Source organism: Rhopilema esculentum, unplaced genomic scaffold (genome assembly GCF_057945365.1).
Source record: "Rhopilema esculentum isolate cy_ngs unplaced genomic scaffold, ASM5794536v1 HiC_scaffold_23, whole genome shotgun sequence".
NCBI lineage: Eukaryota > Metazoa > Cnidaria > Scyphozoa > Rhizostomeae > Rhizostomatidae > Rhopilema > Rhopilema esculentum.
Window position 1 is genome coordinate 1,661,993 of NW_028300834.1, and position 24,436 is coordinate 1,686,428.

Below are 24,436 nucleotides of genomic sequence, written 5' to 3' on the forward strand. Positions count from 1 at the left end.
TTGTTGTTGATAAGACCAGTCCTGCTACTGCAAGATCAACAAAGATGGAGGGTGGATAAGTTACTAATGCCAAAGGTTGCAACTCAATGAGACATGGAAGAGGTAAGCGTTCATACGGATAAAGCTAGTCGTACAGAAGAAGACCATGCAGAGATGGCTGACCAGCCTTCTGATGTAGAAATAAACGAGGTTGCAAGAAGACTTCTGAGGTGGAAATTTCTTCTGTCAGCTCTGGAAGTTCACTGTGAGCTCTGCGAACGCGGTAGAGAACTTCCGCTTCTTCGAGATTTTTTCTCAAATCCAGGGAATTTTGAAACAAACTCAAGATATGATGGTATAAGCATCAGCAGCGTCAGTAAGTTTAAGATTTCTGAATTGTTGAATTTCCGTTCGATTTCCTTTGGAGTGCAATGTTATACATTCTGCATGGCTCGGCCTACCAGCTAGCTGTAATTCGTTTAGCTGGTTATTTTAGGCTCTAGACTTGCGGATGATTTAAAAATTGTTGTATAGTTTATTTCCAGAATTTTATGGGAATGATGATTATGCAGCCTTATTCATATTTGTTTATTTAGCTCTTGCAGTTATTTATTATAAGACAACTTTAAGAATTATGCAGAAAGTGAGGTTTTATACTGGTATTAATCATATGCAAATTCAATTCATCTTTTCTCAAAAGGCAGTTGTTTCCAAAAGCATCTTGGAAATGTCAGTTGTTTTGATGATCAAATAGTATTGAAATTAATTATTTATTAAGAGAACCATCTCTACAATCATGTAAAACATTACCAGAAGCCTTGAAAGTTGCATTTCATGCCAGAGAACCCAAAAATATATCGTAGAAAGTTGTAGCAATATTGTTAAAATGTTTGCTTGAAGCAGGCTTTCATGGGAAGAGTATGGCAGGGGTGCTAACCATTGCACACTTGAAAACATTCAGGTGTGTGGTGGTCGTGTGACATTTTTTCGCAAAAATCTATGGTTATCATAAAAGATCTACGCAGAAATTGCCAACACAACAATGATGACACCAATAATTTTGATGAGATTTATTTCGCTGAATCCTTATAATCACTACTAACATTTTAATAAAAAATGAGTTATTTCTGAAGACTTGAGCAAGTTTCTACATGTTTTTCATCAACTTTGATAATATATCTTTAGCAGAGTCAGTGGGGGCTTGGCATTCATCTGGTTGTAATGACCATTTTTGCGTTTACATCTGTTGCCCATGGCCCCTTGGTTATCAAACATCACAGCTATTTTATGTATCTGACTGGCCAGATGTCAATAATCCATAAAGATAATGCATAAAAGATAATAATGGGCCATTTTTCATTAATTTAAACATCACCAAAATCTAGATTTAAAGCATAGCAAAGTCTGAAGAGGGGGCTGTATATCAGTAGCAAAATCCGCAAATTTGCTACTGTTTCTTGCATAATTGGCAAGTCTGCTACTTTTGCTAAATTAGCAATCGAAAATTAAATTCTTGTTGACAACACTTAACATTCTTTAGAAAATTCGGAGACAAAAATGTCTGTTATTGTATTCTGTGTTTAGATTTTTTCATTGAACTGCCATCAAGCCTTGGAAAGGTGTAAATTTTTGCACAAATCTCTTTTCCATTTATTGTATCATAAAAGGTGCATGTTTGCCAGTGTCTGTTTTGCCGATGAAAGTAATTATTTCTCTGAGAAAAAGTGATAAATATACACCGGGAAAAAGTAGGCCAAAATAACGGTGAAAATTTATAGAGACGTTCGTCATATCGAGGAAAATCATGAGGAAGGGACATACAATTCGGTTCATAATAATGAGAGTTCGTTATATAGGGGATTCGTTGTACTGAGGGAATTTGCAAGGGGTTCAGCAGAATCCAAGGGGCCAGTCATATTTTTGCTATACTGAAAAATTAGTTATAGCCGGGTTTCATATTATTGGGATTCCACTGTAGATTAGTCCTATGATTATTTCAAAATTTTCTATTCAATTCACAATCCTGACAAGGAGTTAGGCCTTTTTTGAAGTGTCATGAAGTAATAGTACCAAGGAAAGATTTACATTTAAACCCATCTCGAAAACCAACAGAACCAATCATTGATAGAGAATTTCGCTCTCAGAATAAAAGAAGGCGTGTGAAAATATAATGTCATGGTTTTTTGAGTATACCCCCAAAGCTTATTTATCTAGAAGGGATATAAAATCTACAGACATTCAATTACAATTTAAGAGAATTAAGAGTTTAACAGTGCAAATTAGTTCGAAAATGAGATCTTACAGGTACTGTTTTGTGATTTCAGATAGGTTGTGCTGAATCAGGCCTTGCCCGGAAAGGCGCTCGATCGAGCGCGCGCGCCTAGAGCGCACCCAAAAAAAGCCTTGGAGGGCGATTTATAGAGCCCCTCAAAACGTAAAAACAATATTAACACGGAGCAAAATAAATTTTTGGAATTTGTTGAATCAACTTGATCAAGCATAAACAATCTTCCCAACAGACCGCAATATTATGATTTGCGTAAGATTACCCCTTGAGAAAAAATTCAGCAAATTCAACATTGGGTTTTCGATATCATTTATTATTTAATAACCCTCTAATAACCATCAAGGACACAGGCCATCAAGCATATTCTCCGGCAGATTTATTTGATTTTCGAGCAAGCGTTTATCTTCTTTTGAAGTATATATTATTTTCTGTTTTTCTTAATAACTTAAAATCGCCTGTGCAAATCAGCGATCACGTTTCCGTCCAAATTATCGCATTGCTTTTCATTTGCTTTTGCGAGTAGTAGATGTTCTAGCGCTTCTTATAGAATGGATAACATGAAAAAAGGAAACAAAGTTAAATGTTCGATTTAAAGCCATGCGTTTTGATGAAGCAATGTGTGAAGCTGAACATAACAGTAGTGATCCTGACACTGATAAAAGCTCATAGAATAATGGCAACTTACATATCTAGAAAAATATGAACAATTTTGCGACTTTGTTCTATTATATTTCTATATTTATATTAACATAGTGTTTGTTGCATGTTTTGTTATTTCATATTATGGTGCTTTATGGTATCACCGTTGAATTTCATATTTAACATTCTTCCGAAGCTTTCGATATGAAGCTCTCGATCTCCTAAAGCTCTCGAAGGATGCTCTCAAGGAAATCTACTTAGAGGTGCGAAATAGCGCGCCTAGAGTTTCTAAGGTGCTCTTTTTATGGAGCACCTTCATTTTACTTAGAGCAAGGCCTGGCTGAATCATTTCTGCTTAACTTTGTTGGTAATTCTTTCTTTGTCAGTAAATGAGATTGTCAAATTAGCTTTTCAATCAGCAATATTCTGTCAATAAAATATGGCAATAATTCTTTGAGAAAAACTTGTCAACGAAAGATAATTTGCAAAAAAATACAGTGGTTTTTTACATCCGAACAGGTAGCTTTGGCTTTGCTAAGCTTGATGTGTTGAATTAAGAACTATATAGAATAGCATATGATTCCCATTCATTTGACAACAGCATATTTTATCAAACAGTTAAACAAGAAGAGGTATGAAAGGGCTACCAGTCACGTGATAAAAGCAGCAAATAAATTGCCTTCAGGAACTGCATTTTGTCACATGGAGTAGACTCACAGTTATTCAATTTCCAAATTTTCATTTCCTTTTAAGCAAGACTCAAAGACTATTAGCATGGGTTTGCAGTATAACACTTTCATATTATTCTAGAGTGTGAATCTGCTAGAGCCATTGTCTATCCAGAATTACGAAATGACTCTGTCAAGCAGGAAAAGCAAACATATGTTATCAGTTTCATTTGGAGACAACCAAAAGATTTATCTACTTTGAACCACTGTCCTTTTTTAAAAATGTCTTCAAAACTCTCCTTTTGGAGCAACATTCTTTTTCCTTGAAATTATTAGTATCTCGAAAAGATAAGAAACAAACTTTCAAACACTAAGAGTGTGAAGCATTTAGACCTGTTTCATTACAATGAATCAGTAGTTGTTGAACTGGTAACTGCATTATACTGAACATATTATTTCTCCATCACAATTTTAGTGTATCTAGCAAATCACTAAAAGTTACCAAAATCTTTTGCAGGGAGATCAGCCAGTAACCTGACATTAGACTCAATAGATGATTTTGCAAGATATTCTGATGATGGTGGAAGAGACAATGATGACAAAGTTGCTGGTAAGTGAAGGATCAGCAATTATAAATATGATTATAGTAGAATAAATTTTCTAATGCTCGTGTTACACAAGTGTAGAGAGATACTTTTACATACTACCATTAAGTAAGGATATATATTTCTTCTTTAAACAGCTTGTTGAAAGCTGAAAACATGCACTTATTTTATGAAGCCAGTTGTTGACTAGCATTGTATACTGGTGATGTACTTTTGTGGTGTAATTTTATTATAAAGAAATGTCTAGGCTTTACAGCCTAAATGTGTCTATGCTTGGTAGTCTTCATTTTTGGAAATAGAAAATGTTTCTTGGTCATGTTTTGTGTAATCTGGGATAAAGTACTCCTTCATTAACACTGAATCTATGCCATTTAAGCACTGTTAATGTAATAAGATTAACATAACTATAGATTGTTATATGAATTTGTTAATAGATATTGTGTGAATCAAAGAATAATTTCACATAAAGGTTTGGTTTGTCATTAATTTTTTTATGTATGAATGGCCTACTCTAGAATTGCTTGTATCTTGTCAACCACACATTTGCAACTCAATTTTTGATTCAATTAACTTTGGATTAGATTCTTGTAAACCCATGTTTTTTGAACAAGAACTAGGATTTGTGAATAAGAAAAACAAAACATGCTCAGTCTTAAGTGGAAAAGAGATGCACTTTCCATGTCATTTATCACCACGAATTGAAAGTTCCCTGAAGTGAAAGGTTTTCAAATAGATCATTTCTTCTGGAAGTATTTTGTATTTGTTTCCAGTGCTGGAGTTTGAGTTGAGAAGAGCCAAAGAAACAATCAAAGAATTGAGAGAAAATATCACAGAATATGCCAAAGGTCAGTATTTTCAAAGCTCACCAGCCTATCAGTTTATCTGTACATATTTGAATTCCATTTTCCTTTTCTGTCACCTCATGTTGAATATAGTTGGTGCTTGCTTCTAATTAATAAATTGATATATGAATGTCACTGATATAGTTTGTTCTTTCCTGAGCTAAAAACATGACAGCAATCAAACCTTCTCAAAACTTTGACAATTATGGAACTGTGTTTATATAAAGAATTTTTGCCTACTCCTGACTTTGCTTTTTTCTCGATTTTATTTTATTATCATTTATACTTTATCATAATTCATATGACTAGCAGATGGTCTCTTTTGCGAAGCTAATATTTTTATACCTTAATATTAGCAGTACTCAACATTTGCCTCATTTCTTTGTTTTGATGTGGCTAATCATAGACACCTTTTTATTTCACTATCATAGTAATGTAGATCTTTGACATTCGTAAATATCAGTTTGCAAACAAGGTCACCAAAGTAAAATTCAATTATTACAATTCAGTCTAAACGTTGGCACTCTGAAATTTAGGCTCTTTTTTCTTTCTTCAGTCATTGTTTACAGTAAATCATAAATCAAACCATAGTTATTTCTTGCTTTATCAAAAATATGTCTTTCAATTAATAAACTATACAAGTAATTTTCCAGCTGCACTTTATATTGTATAAGTTTTAATCTGTATATTTTCTTTTGATTTTCCTTTATTTTTTTCTGCTAAAGAAAATGAATCATCCCTCAAAAAGACAGGAGAAGAATCAAAACAATCTTCAGAGCAAGAGGTCTGACACTAATTTGTCATTGTTTTTTATGCTGTTATTTGTCATTGTTTTGAAATTTATTTGTGACTCTATTATCCTTCAGTTTTACCAGTGATTTTTTGTATAAAAGAATGAAGAATATGCAACCGTATGTTTCTAGGGTCCTGTAAAGACTTTTGAACTTCGAGCATTGAATTATCTCACAAACGAATTTCTTCTAAAAAATGGATACCGTTTGACTGCTATCACTTTTGGGGAAGAAGTTGGAGATCAGGTAATTTATTTGATGCTTGTTTCGTTGTCTATCCAGAATTTTTTCCAAGTTGAACGATTATGCCTTCTGCGTATGAATTTGATTTAGATTTTTGAAATGATTTCTTTGTCATTTCCATTTAAAATGATGTGCAGAAAAACATTCTTGTGTTTTGCCAGTCTGTTGCTTTTGTGAATTATCAAATGAAAGTGACAATAGGGATAATAAATAAGTGTGTCTCATTGAATATTGTCTTGTGAAAGAGTGACTACAGATTAGCTTTTCACTAATAAGTAGAAAGAAATGAGAAATTTTTTACAGAAAATGTGGTCGTTTTTTTAAAGTACTATTGTCTCATAAAATCGATGCATCCATCAGAGTTTACATTTGTGCAACATTTGGAAATATTGTTAGATAATATGGTCATGATGGTTATTGACAGCCGAAGCCTTTGCCATATTGCAAATCAACGAATTACAGGTTCGGATTTCTAGAAAGATAAAAATAATGAATTATTCTTTTACAACAGGACATTGACGATTGGGATGATGTCGGTGTCAATACTCCACGCCCACCCAATCTTTTACATCTTTTTCGAGATTATGGCAAACACGTGGTAGAGCCAGTCGAAAAAGATAAGGAAGAGATAGAAAAACTCAGAGAACAAATATATCAATTGGTAGGCCTTCTTTAGAAGCATTCGGCGAACAAATGTTCATTTGAAGGAATTGTTAATAACATTGTTTAGCAGGATTGATACGATGCTGACTCGAAATTTTGCAAGATAAAGCACGCTTTTCCAGGGTGTACTTCATATGAGCCTGTGTGGAACTACCACGGGTGAGAAAGCTTCAGGAAGAGGCTCCTTTCTTAAACAATGCCAACAAGGCCTTATCGGTGGATGGTAGCTAGCCTTTTCACTCACATTCAATGACAATCAGCAGTACAACTGCTACTTTTTCTTGGCTCTTTATTAATTATCAACCCAATTTTGGCAAGAAAATCATGGGAAAATTAGCCTTTGGTGTAGAGTCAGCTCAGCTCGACTCACCTTATCGACTCACATCGACACGACACGAGACAACACGACATGACACGACATGATATGACACGACATGACACGACTCAAGAAATGTGAGTGTGTGGCACAACAAGAGCAGGGCCACTACCCGCGACAAGTGACACTTTTCATCATTTTGCTACCAGCTGAGCAACCTTGTTACATTTTTAAATCCAAGCCCCAAAACCATGCCATTCAAACTACTTGCCTTCCTTTTTATAAATTTTCTCAAATATTCTTCTGCACTTACAAACATGTTAATTAGGTCTGCGGTGTGTTTAATGATCAGTTAATCTATTTCGTAATAGATGTAGCAATATCATTTTTCAACTTAGTTTTAACTGATATTCTTTATCACGCTACCCGTCATAAATACAAAATGATATTTGTCTAGGAAATGAACATCAAAGATTTGGCAGAAAAGTCAGAAACTTTACAAAAAAAGAATAATACATTGCAACAAGCTTTGAGTGATCACGAACGGTATGATAATATTCTATATTCTATATTATTCTATACATATAAATTATAGCAAGAATAGAAAAATATATGTTTGAAAACGACATATCCATGTTGTTTATCTCCATGTATCGACCGTTAGATACGCATTTTGCTTTGGTCTTGCACCTGAGCGTGTTTCTGAAAGAAGAATCGGATTCTGACTTTGGGAAAAGCAGCTTCATGATGAAAGCTATCATGATGATGAAAGCAATCATGATGATGAACACCAGTACGACGACAAAAAAGACACACATCTTACCCTAATTTTCGACTCTAGCGAGAGTCATCTTCAGAATGATGTAAATTATACAGTGTAGTGTCCAACGCACTGATTTTGTCATTATGAAACCGGAATATCTTTCTTGCTGGGTTGTCTATTGCACTGTTTTTGTCAAATATGTCAATTTATCATTGATTTTATCGATGGATTCAAGTTAAAGAACCACCATGTCTTTTTTAATCATTGTACTGGTAATAAAAATATGATTCTGATGTCGTTTGGTTTTGTAGGGTGAATAGTGATGATGCAGTGGATCTGCTCCCTGACTCCACTGTTTCATCAAGCATCGATGAAGTACAAACCGACATTAATATGGAATTTCATATGCCAAAGGAAACTCAAAATTCTGGGCCAGAAATCACGACCCAGATGCGAGCCGAAGAGCAACAGGAGTCAAATAATGACTATGAACAGTCTCTCATAGGCAGTAATTCTGTGCAAGATGAGAAATTAGAAAAAGGTTATAAAAGCAGTAGTCAAGAGGTTCTTAGCAATGATGATAGTTTGTCAATAGAAGACCAACTAGACAATAATCCTGAGAATTGTGATAACCAGTCAATGGACAGCTTTCTTGATAGAGATGTTCCCGATGAAACGGTTGCTGCCGAAGATCACATTCCAGCGGTTGATATGGTAGTTTTCATAAGTTACATTCAATTTTTTAAGTGTTTCTTATTCATGGTTTCTTATTCGCGATTCGATAAGACACTCAACATTACGATTTGAAAATCATGCCTATTATCAAGCATTGATATGATGATTTTTCCTTTTAGAGTATTGAGCTGAACATTTCTTCGAAAAGGTTTGTCTATAAACACACTTGTATATATTTATTGTAAATTTTCGATTTGATGACCTGCAAAAAAAATAAAATCAGGATATGTAATATATAATTTTTCACCAATAGCCCCTATCAAAAGTGTTGCAACACTGACGCCAGTCTTCAAAAGCAGTATTTGTTTGGTATTGTGTTGTGTAATGGCAACTCGTGTGAATGTTTTTCGTTGCTTCCTGTTTTGTGCTTAGTAGCATACTTTTAACCCATGATTGAATACGCTGCAATTTTAATTTTGAAAAATTTTGGGAAACTGTGCAAAATTTTGTGGGAAAGAAGACAGCCTTTTTCTCTGGTGGAATAAAGGGCTTCCTAAGATGACACTTGCAGAAAATATCAGAGTGATAGAAATTGGAACAAAACAGAACAAAATCGTCGTGAACAGTGTATTTAGTAGAAGTCTTATAAACAGTACCAGTTGAATTTCTTTCAATGATTTTTTTTTTCAATTTCAGGCAAACGACCGCAATTTTCATCCAGAAATTATTTGGTTTTGTACAAGAGCAACACGACACACGTTTGATGAAGGAGGTAAGGACATAAGAAATAATTTATTAAAAATCTTTCTTTCGACACAGTACAACATACGGACATATGTATTTTCTAAGTAGATTGTTCATATACAAGTTGGTTTTTGTCCGAGAATAGATTGAGCCATTGAAACATTTTTAAAAATTTCATTTTTTCGTCCACATCTTTTTCTGTGCTGACAAATTTTTATAAAAATAGGGATCATATTTCGAATTGAAACAAATAAACAAAAGCCTAGTTTTGTTCTAAGGCGCTGTAGAAACAAATTCCTTAATAATCATGATCCTACAGAAGCTTTCGACCACATTCGCACTTCTTGTGCGTCAAGCTAATTTAATTTTCATGGTTAGGAGCCATCTTGCGAGGTTTCAGATCCTTATTGTGAAATTATTTTTGAACAAAACAGTTTTGTATATCCATAAAAGTTGTTAACTTTATTGCCAGGACAATTTCATTTGCTGAAGCCTTACCTTTAAAGCGGTGTGCGTTCTTTTACTATCACTAGTTCCAAGCAGACGCGTTTAGAATCATTTAATCAAAATTTAAGCAAATTCAAAGAGCGTGTACAGCAAACCAATCCAGAATCATTATTTTTTGAAAACATACGGAAAACCTGTTTGCCATACAAAACTTTATTGGATTACTCATCCTTATACCACCAATATAAAACTAGCAATAATTAAGCTATTTCTCATACAGATTATACGAGCGTCAGAAGATGATGACCCTATCCACATTGTATCCAGATGCCTTCCAAATGTGGTCCCAAACGTTTTGCTAAATAAACGAGAGGTACAGTTTGGCAAAATTTGAATTGTTTACTTCTTTCATGCCTGATTTTGCCACGTCTGTAAAATGTTTTAAGCTTTATTTGGTTCGAATAAACTTTTACAGTTCCTATTGCACTTGTATTCATATTCAACTTGCTATAATGGGAGCAAAGTTATATGTGTCGTGGCTAAATATTGGTTCGTTGAAAAACATATAAATATAGCTTTTTCCTGAAAGGAATGAACGATTCTACCATCTACAGAAGAATGTGTCATTCAAGTGTCTCTTTTGTTGTCAACAGCTGCAAGTATTGATCAGCTCAGACTCTGTTTTTCAGGAGCTGATACCGATTATTTTGTGTCTGGTCCGACTTCACCCCGACGTCAAAGTCAGGGACAATCTCCTGCATATGCTGTTTAACTTGATAAAACGCCCAGATGATGAGCAGAGGTATCCACATTCTGTCCTTTGTACTTATTGAAATTATCTGAGAATTTAAAGAAAGTTATTATTTGCGTAACTGTAAACGAAATGATATTTTAAAAGGCAATCAACAGATACTGAATGGGCCATCTGTTAATCATTAGTAGCCAATCAATAAGCGCGTGAGTGGTATCATGCTTTCTGATTGGCCAATTGTTGACTGGTAGACGGTTGAAGCTACTTTAATATCGGTTGGTTGCCTTTAAGTAAATATTTGGCCTTTTTAATTTTGCCGTCGTGCATTTTTGTCCATGGAGAAAAAAGCAAATGATATTTAGACGTCCTTTATTTCTCTTAGACTATCTTAGACTTAAACTATTTAGATATTTATTTTTGTTACTTGAGAACTAATTACAACTGCAGTCATGAGTAAATACAAGCTAGTTGTAACTTTTTATCATCCTAAATTAAATAATTGAGATTGAACAGAATTATATGCTGCAATCATCAGATGTTTGATAGCGTGGTTTGTTAGTGGATTGAATTTCCGAATATAGGTTTCTTCAGAATATCGATAATTTAAAATATGTTAGTATACCATCTATCATTAAATACTGTCCTTCAAGTCCTTCTTGTTTTCGTTTTAATAAACTTTGTATTTTGCATTCATAAAGTATCTTTCTAAATTGTATATTGTATATTTATATATAAGTTTTTATGTTATCAAAATTCAAATGAATCCACTGTTTTTAGTCACAGCCTAAAAATATCTCTAAATTTGCATTACATGCAATCCAGGAATAACCAAGTGTATCAAGCTGGGGCCACTAAAATTGAATAATATTCAGATATTTCTTTTACCTATTATACCCTAAGTCAAATGCTTCAGGTCCCTTTTTTTATTTTTCAAACTGAATTGCATCATTCTATTTCACCAGACGCATGATTATAGATGGTTGCGTTGCCTTTGCAAGGAAGGTTGGCCCAACTAGAATCGAGGCTGAACTTCTTCCTCAATGCTGGGAACAGGTAAGATATGAAACAAAATTCAACGTCTTTTCTTAAAACTAGTATAATTTTCGTCTGTAGCTTTTCCTCGCCTAAACGTTGTGATAATTTTCTGCTACTGACATGATACCATTACAAAATGCGACAAGCGTTGTAATCAACTTATGAACAAGGTGCTTGGTTGTAACCAGAAGTTAATTATATTTAAACTTATTTTTGGTGCATTATTCTTGTTCGAATATTCTTTAATGACAACATTCAATTTTCAAATCATTGTTCTTTGGTTTAGATCACTCATAAATATCCGGAGCGTAGACTGCTCGTTGCTGAAACATGTGGTTCTATGGCACCGTACATACCGGTAAGGTTTTTTCTACGTGGTTGGACTTAAAGCCCCAATTAGAAAGAAAAGACGTAATGACAAGCTTTTAACTGAAACAAAGCCTTAAATATAGGCTTGATATGTGGTGTATTACTTTCAAATTTGTTTCTTGAGGTTCAATTACACCATGATCTTAGGGTTACTTAATATTTCGTATTAGAGGCAATAAGTCACCTTAGAGGTTTTTTTACAGACCATGACATAGACTGACTTGTTCATAAGACATTGAATTACATTGAAATATCACACCTCTCTTTAGTGCATGTTAAAGTATGGATATTGCTGTGACCATTTTCATGATTTCGTAGTTGGTTGTTGGTTTGATTGAGATCTGTAATGTAAAAGCAGCATTGGAAAATACTATATGATATTCTGCTGCAAAAGGTTCATTTCTACAGTTAGGAAGGTGACTGAAGGAAGGTGTTGTGCCCTTTAACTGGAACATTGCCCTTTTTGGATAGGAGGGTGAACAATGCCTTCATGTTACATGTTTTAGACTTCTAAAATGAGTGCTCCATTTTTGAAATGGCTCAGATATGAACAGGACATGAAAAAAAATTGTTCTTCTTGCGACCAGACAAAAATCATGCATAAATTTCCTGCGAGAATAGGAACTACATTCTTTTTGTCTTAATTTTTTCTTTTGAAGAACATGAAAGAAAGAAAAGTGTTTCTTGCAAAAGAGTATATTTAAAAATAATTCCTGCAGAACTTTATTCATGAAGATTTTCCTGCGACCACCCGGTCACATTGTCGGGTTGGTATTTATGCCTTGGATATGAATTTGCTAGTATAACTTCTGGGTATATACATAGTCTAGCCAAGTCTGCAGGTTCGGACACATAGATACATTTCGTTTATCCTCAACATGACACTTATGACCTGTGCCAACATAACTCGTGAACTGACTTACTCCTATCAATCTAACGCACTACATAAAGAACTTTAACAGCAAGCAAATTTAAAGCTTTGAGCCTTTATAAGAATATTTTGCAGTGTCACGGTACCTGGATGTTTAGCTACAGAACCCTACACTAGTAGGTTTTTTAACATCAAACTCATTTGGAACTATGTCAGTAGCCCTCAGCCACTCGTTTATTTACTGTTACCGACCTTTGACGTGAAATTGCAACTAGCCATCCTGCCTCTACCTCGAGGTTTTGCTGTTTCTCTTACATGCCTATAAATGGTAAATATTGTTAGATTTACATGATCTATAGCATTGTCTAATTCTTCATCACTCAGCCAGAGCTGTTAGGTTCATTGATGTTCTCGATGTTGAGACAGATGCTCGAGGATGATGGGAATGAAAAAGTTCGCGAAGCAGCCACGCGGAGCCTCGCATTGATTTTTGCATTTGTTGATGATGATGCAAAATATTCTCAGGTTTGATTGCATTTTTTCTGAAGTCAAGGCGCGATTTTGATAAATAATATCAAAGGTTTGGATCAGAGAACCTTTTTTAAACTCTGCTTTCAAACAGAAGGCTTCAATGTCTGCTGAAAGTCTAACGTAGATCGTCTTCGTAATCTAATAAGGTCGTATTCAACTACTCTTCTTTAAGCAATTTTTTATTAACTTTATTAACTTAATTGATAATTTTTAGGAAAAGAAATAAAAAGCACTAAATAAGCTTGGAAGACTTTTCAAATAATTTTGGCAGGAGTTTGTATCTACTTTGGGTCCTCATTGCTTGTAGTCCTTTTGAACAGTTCTGCTTTGGCTATAAAGGCACTGGCGTAATATACTGTTGATATCAGAATACTGGTTCCAGGGGCGGCTTGGGGTGGTATTGAAGGTATTAGTCTAATACCATTTTATTTCCAAAAAAGGGGACTTTGGTTCTCTAAGATCGCAAGAAATTTATTTTGCTTTTTATACGCTGCCACTTTTTCGCAACAATTTTATCAATGGGACCAGCTCTTTTGATATAGCCAAGCTTGTTTAAGCTAAAGGCAGTTGTAAAATAGTTTTATATGTTATGCAGGAATTTAAGCAAAAAAATGCTCTGTAGAGTCACAGGCAATATTTTCACATTATTTCTCTCGCTTTCTCTAATCTGATGATACATCTTACATTTTTGTGCTGCATATATCTATAGTTAATCGCTCGCTGTATCGTAATAGAGCCTCACTTGAGGGCCATAAGCCCTATGGTATTAGAATTAATGGGCTAATACCTTGGGGCTCCATTACTGGGCAGCAAACCGCTGTATCAAAGAACGACTGCGCTTGAGTAGTTTGCCGCAGCCATAATCCATTTGTATTTCAAAGAACCCATCCTCTTCCCTTTACACAAAACTAGTTGGATGAACTACACTACCACAGGGTCAGCATTGTCTGGGAGGGGGCAATGGGGACCATTGCCTTCAAATGATTTTGTAAGATATTGCCAAAAGCGATTCTAAACCTTCATATCGAAAAGCTCATTTTTCCTAACTCCCTAAATCAAAACATATAAGCTCCACCCCTGTTAAATAGTTTAAAGACCTTGAGTGGGGGCCTTCCTATGTCTTAATCTCAGAGGCTAATACCAATACTTTTCTACTCCCAGCGGCCCCTGCTGGTCTCATATTGTCTCTTTCTGGTAGTGTTTTGCATTTTTCCCATTCTTTCTCCAGGCCGTTGACTTACTTATGAAAACGTTAATGGATGAGAATGAAGATGTCTTGCGTGCTTCAAGGGAGATGCTTCTTCCTGTTATCGGTGTATGGACATTGGAACTAAAGAACCTACAGTCGCAGTTGTTATCGCCATTTTTAATGACAATCCGTTCGATTTTAGAGGTAAAAATAGAGTATATTTATTTGGACAAGTTTGTATGCAAGCCGGTGAAATTTGGAAAGGGTTGTATATTTGCATGAAAGGGAAATTAGTTATAGTCTCGATCTTAACGGGGGCAAGCGTTTTGGTAAGGAGAGCACTGAATGTATTTCCTTTGAGATACTTGAATGTTTTTCGTCTTTTCATTAAGCTATTGTCTTAATTGCTCTCAATGCTCTCCAATGCAATTGAGAGAAAAGTACATGGTTTGCAATATTATTATGCAAAGATTTTACGGAAATACTTCAGGAAAAGTTAATTCATAGCTTATGAACAGCTTAATATGCGGGGAGAGCTTGATGCGTTGATCTTTAATAAGGTCTATTTTTGCTGCTTGATATTTTAAGACCATACAATTAATGTTTATAGCCTACATCAAACACATCGAAAGTCTTGGGCAACCTGGTGTAGTAAAAGCATAGCAAAATGGGATCAATTTTGTTCCCTTGGTACATTTTAACCCATGTGCATTGGTAGTCCAACATCGCTGCCTTTCCGACCTTCGTTTCTATAGTACCCCATTGTTCGTTCGGCAGCAACACAAAATGCCATCACTTTTCCAATAACTACTGAAATATTGTGTTTTAAAAAGTGCCAGAGAAATTTAATGCGCATATAGGCAATCAGGATGGTTTTGGTGCATTAGAACACTTTGCTAATTTCAGAGTGCAACTGCAAAAGTATGCAACAAAACAGAGGACAATACCCAAGCATTAAGTGCTCTCGATTTGCAATTCAAACTTTTGTTTCAATGCTGTATTGACATGGTGCCGCTGATTTTTGCATTCGTTCTTTTAACAGGTGAGTCTTGCAAAGCTTTTATTTTCTTGTTTTATATGTACAGATAACTTTTGAATAACTACTATACTCAAATTTTTATACTGCTCTTAAGCATACCAGAAGTTTCAAGAAAAGTTTGGCTTGTCCCGACATGTTAACATACAGTTATTTTCAGTTTGCTGGTTCTAATCTTTACGAGATCAACATACCCAATAATTCCATTTATCTTTACGTGATCTACATTTGCGCTAACTTGCGTTGGATTTATGTTTTAAAAAGTTAATGTAACAAAAAAGAAACAAAACTCAAATATTGGATAGTGTTTATGATTGTAGAGTTTCGGCACCTATGCTTAGTAACCGAAGAGGTGTCCGTTCTGAAGGATTCTTTTAATATGAAAGGAGTGTTTGTTTTTCTAAGTTGCATCTCATCTATGATTTTGCAGGACCATTCGACGGAGAGGATGGTGATCCAACTATCGATATAAAAGGTGCAGTTTAATCCGAACGTTATCGCTATTCTATGACGTATTTTCTTCAGACAGATACCAATAGGCAACTTTTTACCAATTCTAAGTGTAAACTATGAAATTTTCAAAGGCCGCCGGAGAGTGTTTTCGTTTCTCATATCACACGGAAAAAGATATTCCATAGTAGCACATTATGGATCAAGAACAAGAAACCAATCAAATACGTCAATCTTTCCTCCCACTTTATTTTCAATCAATACCTGGACAAAATGTCCTATTCACATTTTGGTCTATATCCGTGGTTCTGTACCCTGTCAGGTGTCGGAAAAAGACTATTTTGGTATAATGCATCATGTTTCAGCTTTACCATGCTGTTTTCAATAATTGTTTGCTGATGGATTTGTATCTTGACTATGATTGACTTGAACAATTTTTTGGCGGTACAAAATTTGAAAATGGATTTAGAAGAAATTGAACATTTTACAGCATACTTTTTTGACTGACAATCCTCACAGGTTAAAACGTCAGAATAAGGTTTCGAAAAGACAAGATGAAAAATATATACCCAGTTGTGGATCGAAATAGGCCAATTTGAAAAACGTGAGCACATGACTGGTATAGTTGTCCAATCAGTACCGCGCGCCTATAGGAACATTACCTATTGATTGTTCTATTTTTTTTATAAAAAGTTGCATTGAATTCCGTCTTTGCTTCAGATAACCGTCTGCCAAAGCAGCCTAACACACTTATGAGCCTTGAAGTTGTCATTGGTGATGCCAGGAAATTAAGAATTATGGTAGAAAGGTTTGATAGAAATCTTGAGAATACAGAACCTGTATCCTGGAATGAGCTAGAATGGGTTTGCGACAATTGGTAAGAATATTTTGTTGCTACTCCTAAATCACTATCTTATTCTACGTTCTTATGTGTTTTTTAAATATTGGTGGAAAATCAAAAAACAGATAGGGAGTGGGGCTGAGATGAGAGTTCGAAGATGAAGGTTTTGGGTGAGAACAGGGAGTTGAAGAGAAAGGGAGAGTAGGAGAGGTGAGTGGGCGAGATATGGAGGTAATGTGATCAGCTGATGTAAGTTTAGATTGATGATGTCAATGGAAATTTGAAAAAGTCTTCTTTTTATTCCCTCGAAGTAAATGGCAAGATCTAAGATTAAAGATTTGATGTAGATGTCTTTTGGGGTAAGCCAAACCAGAAATTTTGACTAAAATGGTTTTTTTTTCAGAAATTCAAACTGAATTTTGTATACTCATGGCCAGAGTTATCACGATTGAACATAACATTTTGTTTATCTTGTTATCAATATGTCCTCTATTTTGTTATCAATATACAGCTATTCAACTGCCTTTTAAATTTCACTAATCTGTAATCCTTTCCTTTATCGCAGCGTATCCCAAGTTGTAGAATTCACAGGTGGGTCCTATTATATTTTTTATGTTCTTGTTTCTTCAATTATAATACGAGTTTAGGAATTCTGTTTAAATTTTCCTGTGTTTCAGTGCTTATGATCTCTTAAAACTCTCGCCAAAGATAAGACTGTTTTCTCGTGACTGTTACAAAGTTCCTCTAGTTTCCTGCTAGTTCTACGTTTCCTCTGACGAAGTCATGAATTACCGCAAATTATCATCCAGACAATGAACAACAGCATGCAAGCAGCCATTACAATTATCCATACTCCTAAGGTTTAATTTATTTGAACTCTAATCACCAGTCTGGTTTAATTTATGCAGTCCAGTTTAATTAATGCAATCTGGTCTCCTAAAATGGCTTGGATTTATTCAAAAAATAATGAATACCCTATAATTTTCTTAATTAATCTTTTTAGGTTTAAAGCGTTCTGGAGAGTTAGAAATTATGGAGCAGCTGGTCTGTTTTTTATGCAAGCTATGTCGAACATTTGGGAAAATTTATACATACAAAAAGGTTTGAGCATGAAATTATGCATATTCTTGTAAGAATATCTGCTGAGCATAGATTACAGAGTTTTTTATGAAATGGCCTACACCTGCATGCCAATCGCAGGATGAAGCAATCTTCTGTATCATAGCATACCACTCTTGCAATAGGTTGTTTGAGCAAGCCAGCGCAACTCTGTAATCAGTATAGTACTTTGCTAGGTTTATTTGCTTTATTCCTTCAGCCTTCTTTAGCAATTGATTGCTTTTTCTTTTAGATAATTCCATATTTTGAAAAGCTCATGAGGGCGTCAGGTAAGATTCAGACTTAGTTATGACATATAAAATTGACAGCCTGTTCATGACAACAATGTTGACAAACGTTGTATACTTATACCCGATTAAACAATGCAAGTCAGCCTTACCTTTGTTTGCACTTTCAAAATGATTTATTTTTGCCGTCAACACTGTATTTAACCGTCCACATATTGATCCATTTTCAATTTGATCTGTTTTCGTTTCGTCTTTTTATTCCATTTTCATATCAGAGCAAGGTTGGAACGGATCCATTTAATCCGTGTTTTTACGCAGGCCGTGCAATGTGAACGGACACACTAAATAAATGATCCATGTGAGCTTCCTCTTGAATCTTCAGACTGCTGATGCTGGTCCTGTTGTACGAATTTACTTTTAAATTTTAGAACTCTCCTTCTTGGAAAAAGACTTACCCCCAATATGCAGCCCGCTGTTGCCACTTTTCATTTGTGGAGTTCTCTCTGTCTTCAATGAGGTACGTAAGCTGTTCTCTCGCCAAGGAAAAGTCCTCCCCCCCCCCGCTTATTTTTTTCCGAAGAAATTGGCACCCACTTGTCTAATTTTAGTATGTGTCAAAATTTCCTTTAAGATGTCTGGGTAGTGTAGCCCGTGCTCTATTGCAGTCGGATACTTTACACCAAATTTCCACCCCCCCCCCCTCCCGCGTATTGAATTTTGAAAAATTTTGCTGTCTCATTTTAAGGGTAATTTTCTAACGTTGTATGTTGTGTTTCAAACAATTTGCATTGTTGGTTTTTTAGGAAGAAGATCGAAAAAGGATGTGCACCTTTTTGAAGCAGTCTTTGGTTACCATCGCTACACAAAATTTTTCCTTATATCATTTAGAATCTACATTTCATATTCTTGGGTGAGCTCATTTATCAGCATGTTTTTATTTCCCGGTACATAGATCACATAAAAAATGTGAAGTAAATGTGATGGAAATTTTACCTGAATATGATCATGTCAACCGGCCTTAACGCGGCACTTGCCTTTCAGTATTCCAAATACAAACATAATACAGAAATGTAAATATAGCCAATTTTAATTCAACTTGTGCTCCAGAATTTGTAAGGGCAATTTAGCACAATAAGGTGATCTGTTTGAATGATGCTTTCTTGGGGGGGTGTGTGGTAGGTTTTAGGATTAATGATGTTTAAGGGTTGGGGGTTATGGAAGATAATTTTTGTACCATTGACTAACAATTTTTCTAATCAGGTGTCATAAATAATGTTCATTTCAGCGAGAATCAGCTATGTAGATTACTAAATCTCTACCAGCTCCTGCAATTGAAAATCTGTAGTTTATCTGGTTTTGAAAAAATAGATATTACCAAAAACAATTTTGCAGGGATGTTTCCTTTAACTTTTGACCGTGACTTCCACTCGGGAATTGAACGATCTAAACATTTCTGATCGATTTTGTAGAATAATTTGGCATTTTATCTGAGCCTTTTTGTTTTCAGGTCTAACCAGGACCTTCATGGAGATCTTATACAGGTTCTTAGAGAAGCACTTGTTCATCCATCTACAGCTGTCAGAATAACAACTGCTCCACTATTAGAGGTTAGGTACTCAACGAAGATATTAACAATATATGAGCTTAAAGTGTATACAAATAACAGCTACGTAGTACCTTCAATAATGGGATAGCCAATCTTTTTCAAAGGGTAAAAATCATGCACATCATTTCCCCTCAATTCAATGCTTGCCATGTCATTCCACGCGGAAACGATTGATCTTCTCTTTGGCCCGCCTCTCTACCTCGTCCCAACAACCAATCTTTCCAATTTTCTTGTATTTTAGTTATCTCTTCTTTAAATGGTTTTTCGTCTATGACGTCACCATCTTATCAGAGGTCCTTTCCCAAACTTGTTTCATTCAACCTCATTTACAGCCCTGAGCTTTTTTTACTTCCACTCTACAGTTTTTAATTCCTGGTGCACTGATACTAACAATTACTTTATTGTCTTTTTTATTTTTAACGATATGATTCTTATTTTCATTCTGTTTAATTTACATTAGTCAACTTGAAGAATCATCCTGTTGTGATTTTTCGATGGCAGAATATCATTATGCCTAGAAACTTTTGGGATATGTTCAGAACACCTTATCATGACAGAATAACTATTAAACTTTACTATTGTACACTCCATTCTCCTAGGAGACGGTAGCACTTTGAAGTCAAATTCAGCTTCACATGTCAGCTTTTTTTCATTGTGTATTGAGCACTTATGATTTTAATTGAACCTCTCACTTGCAGATTTTGGTACGGTGTGTTACCAGTAGTCCGCTTTTTTCACAAGTTGCATCTGCATTGATAACCCTTTCAAATGACCGAGAATTGTAAGTCTATTTTTGTATCAATTGATTTATTTGTTTATTGATATATGCTTGATATATATATCAATTGATATATACAAAATTAAGGTGGTTAATTTTGCATAGTTATCTTTATTTGCCTTGTAAGAAAATTTTACAAACTCCTTGCCTTGCTGCCTTGAAAACTTTCACCCTTATGTTTAACTCAGTCTATTGATGGCATTTAGTCGTGGAAAGAAAACCTATGCAACCAAGGATACTTGAAATCTATTGCCAATTCATCCTAAAATTATTCTTGTTGTTGCTAGCCATAAAGCTCAAGACCAGAGCACGTTTGTAAACAAAGCACGATGAAAACATTGACGTCAGTGTTGACATCAAAATTGAGTAAAGTTTTCAGGCCCTTGTTTAGTGTTCAGCCATGCAATGGTATTTAATATAGGACTTCTGAAGACACTGTTCGTAATTTCTAGTGCTGTCAAAGTTGCCACAGTTCCAACACTTGGGAGTGTTGTAGAGACGAGGACGGACAAAAATGTGAGTGAAATTGAATTGTTGCCAGATTTTGTATGTGTTTGGTTTTGTATTCTTCTTGTATCGTAAAAATTATTCTAACACTAGCATTTCCACAGGGTTAGGCATATAATGACACTCCCCATCGTACTTTTAGATTTAAGTTTCGCAGTATGTAGAAATGGATGAATTTGGCAGTGGAATACCTCTAGGTTTACCAGATCACAATCTGTTTTACCCTTTTTTGGCAAATATACTTCTAAAATGTATACTTTTCCATGATGCGATTGTTTTGGGCAACAAGACTTATTTTATTCCTCCGACCCAGTACTGGATTTGTCTTTAAGCCAGGTGAATACCGGTTGGAGGTGATAACTGTTGTCGTAGCCCTGACAAGGATCTTCCCATGAATGTAGCCTTTAAGTTAGTAGGTTCAATGACTCCTTATGCCTACACGTTAGGAAGGTAGTATGTTTTACTTCTACTGCGTGTGTCTTACTCTTGTAGTAAGAATATCTTATGGATGCGGTCAAAGTTGTTCATGTCCTGGTATCAATATTTCTGTTTTTTTGAGTTTTTTTGGAAAAGCCTTATCGTCATAAATGAAGAAAAGACTTATGATATATAATGATTTAGAATTAGTCGCAATTTTATTGCGGCCGTCTTCTTGCGTTTTCATGTTGGATTTCAGTTAGGTTTCAGATTTGTGATTGCCACTTCAGTACACACCAGCGAATAAGAACAGGATATTTTAAAAACCTACAGGCAGAGATTTTGGGATTATAACAGCTTCTAATTAGAACAGTGTCAGACTTAAAAGATACATTAGATTTTTTTTGCAGGGCAATTAATTCAGACATTATGTACTTTCCAAACTTTTATTCCTTGAAGCACCACATGATCCATCAACTGAATACAATTTTTTGCAAATGCTGTATCTTCCTACAACTTTCCTAATGAATACAATGGTATTAAATGAAATTGTAGTATTAAATGGTAGTATCCACAACCCCCTGTTCGTTTAATGCACTTTATATAATATATAAGAACCATTGAGCCTGAGAGATGAAATGTTAGGTTCCAATACTAGGGTGTTGGCTCTACCTATTTTTGCAAAATTTGTTTTTTTCCAGTTATTAGAAAAAGTGTTCTTGCAATTGCAATCACTAATGGATGACCCAGGTCTCAAAGACAACATTGAACTTCAAAAGGCTATGCTGAGGACATTTTCGCGAATCCTGCCCAATTCCGAACCAAAATTCAGGGAAGAATGTAAGCTTTTCCATCAAAATTTTTTTTGACATTGGCCATCGTAGGGCAAAGAAAAAATTTGCAAAGTAGCGCAGTTATATTTATATTTATTTATTTGAAATATATTTTGTAGTTGTTGCTCTCTTGGTGTTATCGATTTAATGTTAAATTTTTCAGTCTTGGCACATAGAATTCGCAGAATGGCCGAAGCAAACAGTTTCATTCCGGATTTAAAAGTTCAAGTCGAGATGGCACGTGAAATTGGCCAGACAATAAGTGCAATGCTGTGTTGTTGTATCTTTTTCAAATTTCATATGGTGAAATCCTCTTTGAAAGCCTCTTCTTAATTTTGCCCGTTTGTTTAAGGCGGATGAAATAAACGCCCTCTTCCTAACGCTCCATTTTTAATGATCCATTTTAACGCTCCCTTTCAAATATTCCGTCTCTTAAGTGCAACAGTGATTTGGAAAGCATCAATTATGTCTTAAAGGATTCATTACTTTGCAGAAAACAACAAAAGCATAAAAAATCAAAATATGTTTTCAGTTTTCAGTTATTTCCAAACCTTTCTATGATTTGTTGAAGATTTACGATTAACACATATCTGATAAACAAGACCCAAGTTTTAACGACTTTAAAAGCAATTTATACACACCTATTTGCTCCCCCCCCCCTACTCTAGAGCACAACAGCTTTTAAATACCTCGTCTTCAAAAAGGGGTATTTCAAAAAGGTGGTTATTTTGTTTGAAGGTGACTCTCAATGGAAAGCTGCTCTTTAATTCTGTGCGATTTTCCCTTTCTCAAGAATCCACAAACAAGAGTTTACACAAAACAATGTGGCTGTCTGCTCTCTAATAGATGTGTAATAATTCAGTATTATTCAAAGTATGTCAGCCATCGTTACTTTTTTATATGGGACTTATTCTTTGCAATACAGAACTGCAAGCTATGCTTCACCAGCATTTGTGCCATTTTTCTTTAACAATATTTAGTCATCTCAGCAGAATTAATATCGTCGCAAATAATTCCAGCATTACGCTTCCTGGAGCGAGACACAAAGGACCTCGCACCAGATGTTTATGTACGTATTAATGTACTTTCACATTGTTTATTACAGCATAGAATTTTTTTACACTTTCCGAGGCTGTGATTGGGTCAGCGGGGAGAGAGGCCACGTGATTTAACGCAGGCTCTCAGCCAATCAAGATTTTAGCCCTATGACAAGATCAGGATATGACTCTAATCTGCGAACAGCGGCATTGTTCGTCTCTGCTCTACCAACTTATCTACCTGGTTAAGTTTTCATATCCAAGAAAAACTGTGTTACGCAGAAGCAGGTTTCCATTTATAAACCAAGTGCGCAGGGATGTCAACGCTGTATACGTCGCCATAAATTCTATGCATCTTGTTGTGAGCCCGTAAAAATTAAGAGTAAATGTCCTTGTGAGGGATAGGTTAAAAGGCAATCTAAGAAGCTCAATGAAATGCCAAGAGTTGTTATTCCGTTTCAGGATCAGATAAGGCTGATTATAACCGATGCAGAAAGCAAGATTTCTGCAGATAATGCTGCTGAAGGGTAAGCGCCAAACCAACTTAATTGTTGTATTTACAACCCCTGCTAAAAGTCTTTGAATTCTAATGTCAATTTAAAGGCAAATACAGTCACCCCTCTCCCATCTTGCACCATGTTGGTTAACTATAGAATGAAGAACGATATTATAGAGTATGTTTTTCCTGTAACTTGGTTGATTTTGGCCTAGAGGTGGTGTTTTTATCTAACCGAATAGAACAAGGTTGGCTGTTTGTTTTTTTCATTTCAGTCTATTATTTTTTGCCATGCAATATCTGCTACTTATATACTTACCTGCGAAATAGCTAAATTTTTAATTGACTTCGTTCATTATTTATTTGTAAATATACACTTTCTGTTCTGGGACGTCAGTCTTTTCACATCTTCTGTTCGAAGCTCTGGATCTTCACTGAGTGGACAAGAAATGAAGAACAAACTGCTCAGCGGCTTCAACAGACTAAAAGACGCCTCAACGAAGAAAAGAGACCTTTTCAAGAAGAAAGAGCGCTCTAGTACTTTATTATAGGGATAATCAACTCTACTTGCAATTCTTAGTAAGGCTCTCTCGTTGTGGATTCCGCCAATAAATGTAACTGCCACCACCTTTGCTAAGGGTAAAAAACCGCGCCACCTTACATTTGATGATACCTTGCCTT

General features: G+C 35.2%; 1 protein-coding gene across 1 annotated transcript; it reads left to right on the forward strand.

The window, feature by feature from the left end:
* LOC148957542 (RAB11-binding protein RELCH homolog) lies at positions 1-24,436 on the forward strand (the record flags this gene model as incomplete). Its single annotated transcript, XM_089115269.1, is given in 32 exon segments — positions 1-355; positions 4,091-4,183; positions 4,949-5,023; positions 5,746-5,804; positions 5,944-6,057; positions 6,566-6,715; positions 7,491-7,579; positions 8,108-8,510; positions 8,651-8,679; positions 9,168-9,243; positions 9,943-10,035; positions 10,352-10,464; positions 11,376-11,466; positions 11,735-11,806; positions 13,073-13,213; positions 14,448-14,612; positions 15,315-15,450; positions 15,875-15,919; positions 16,615-16,771; positions 17,301-17,326; positions 17,739-17,836; positions 18,087-18,123; positions 18,510-18,598; positions 18,885-18,991; positions 19,589-19,688; positions 20,386-20,468; positions 20,918-20,981; positions 22,091-22,229; positions 22,386-22,502; positions 23,203-23,291; positions 23,722-23,786; positions 24,177-24,436. Coding segments are annotated over 32 exon segments (3,507 nt in total). The 5' UTR covers positions 1-93.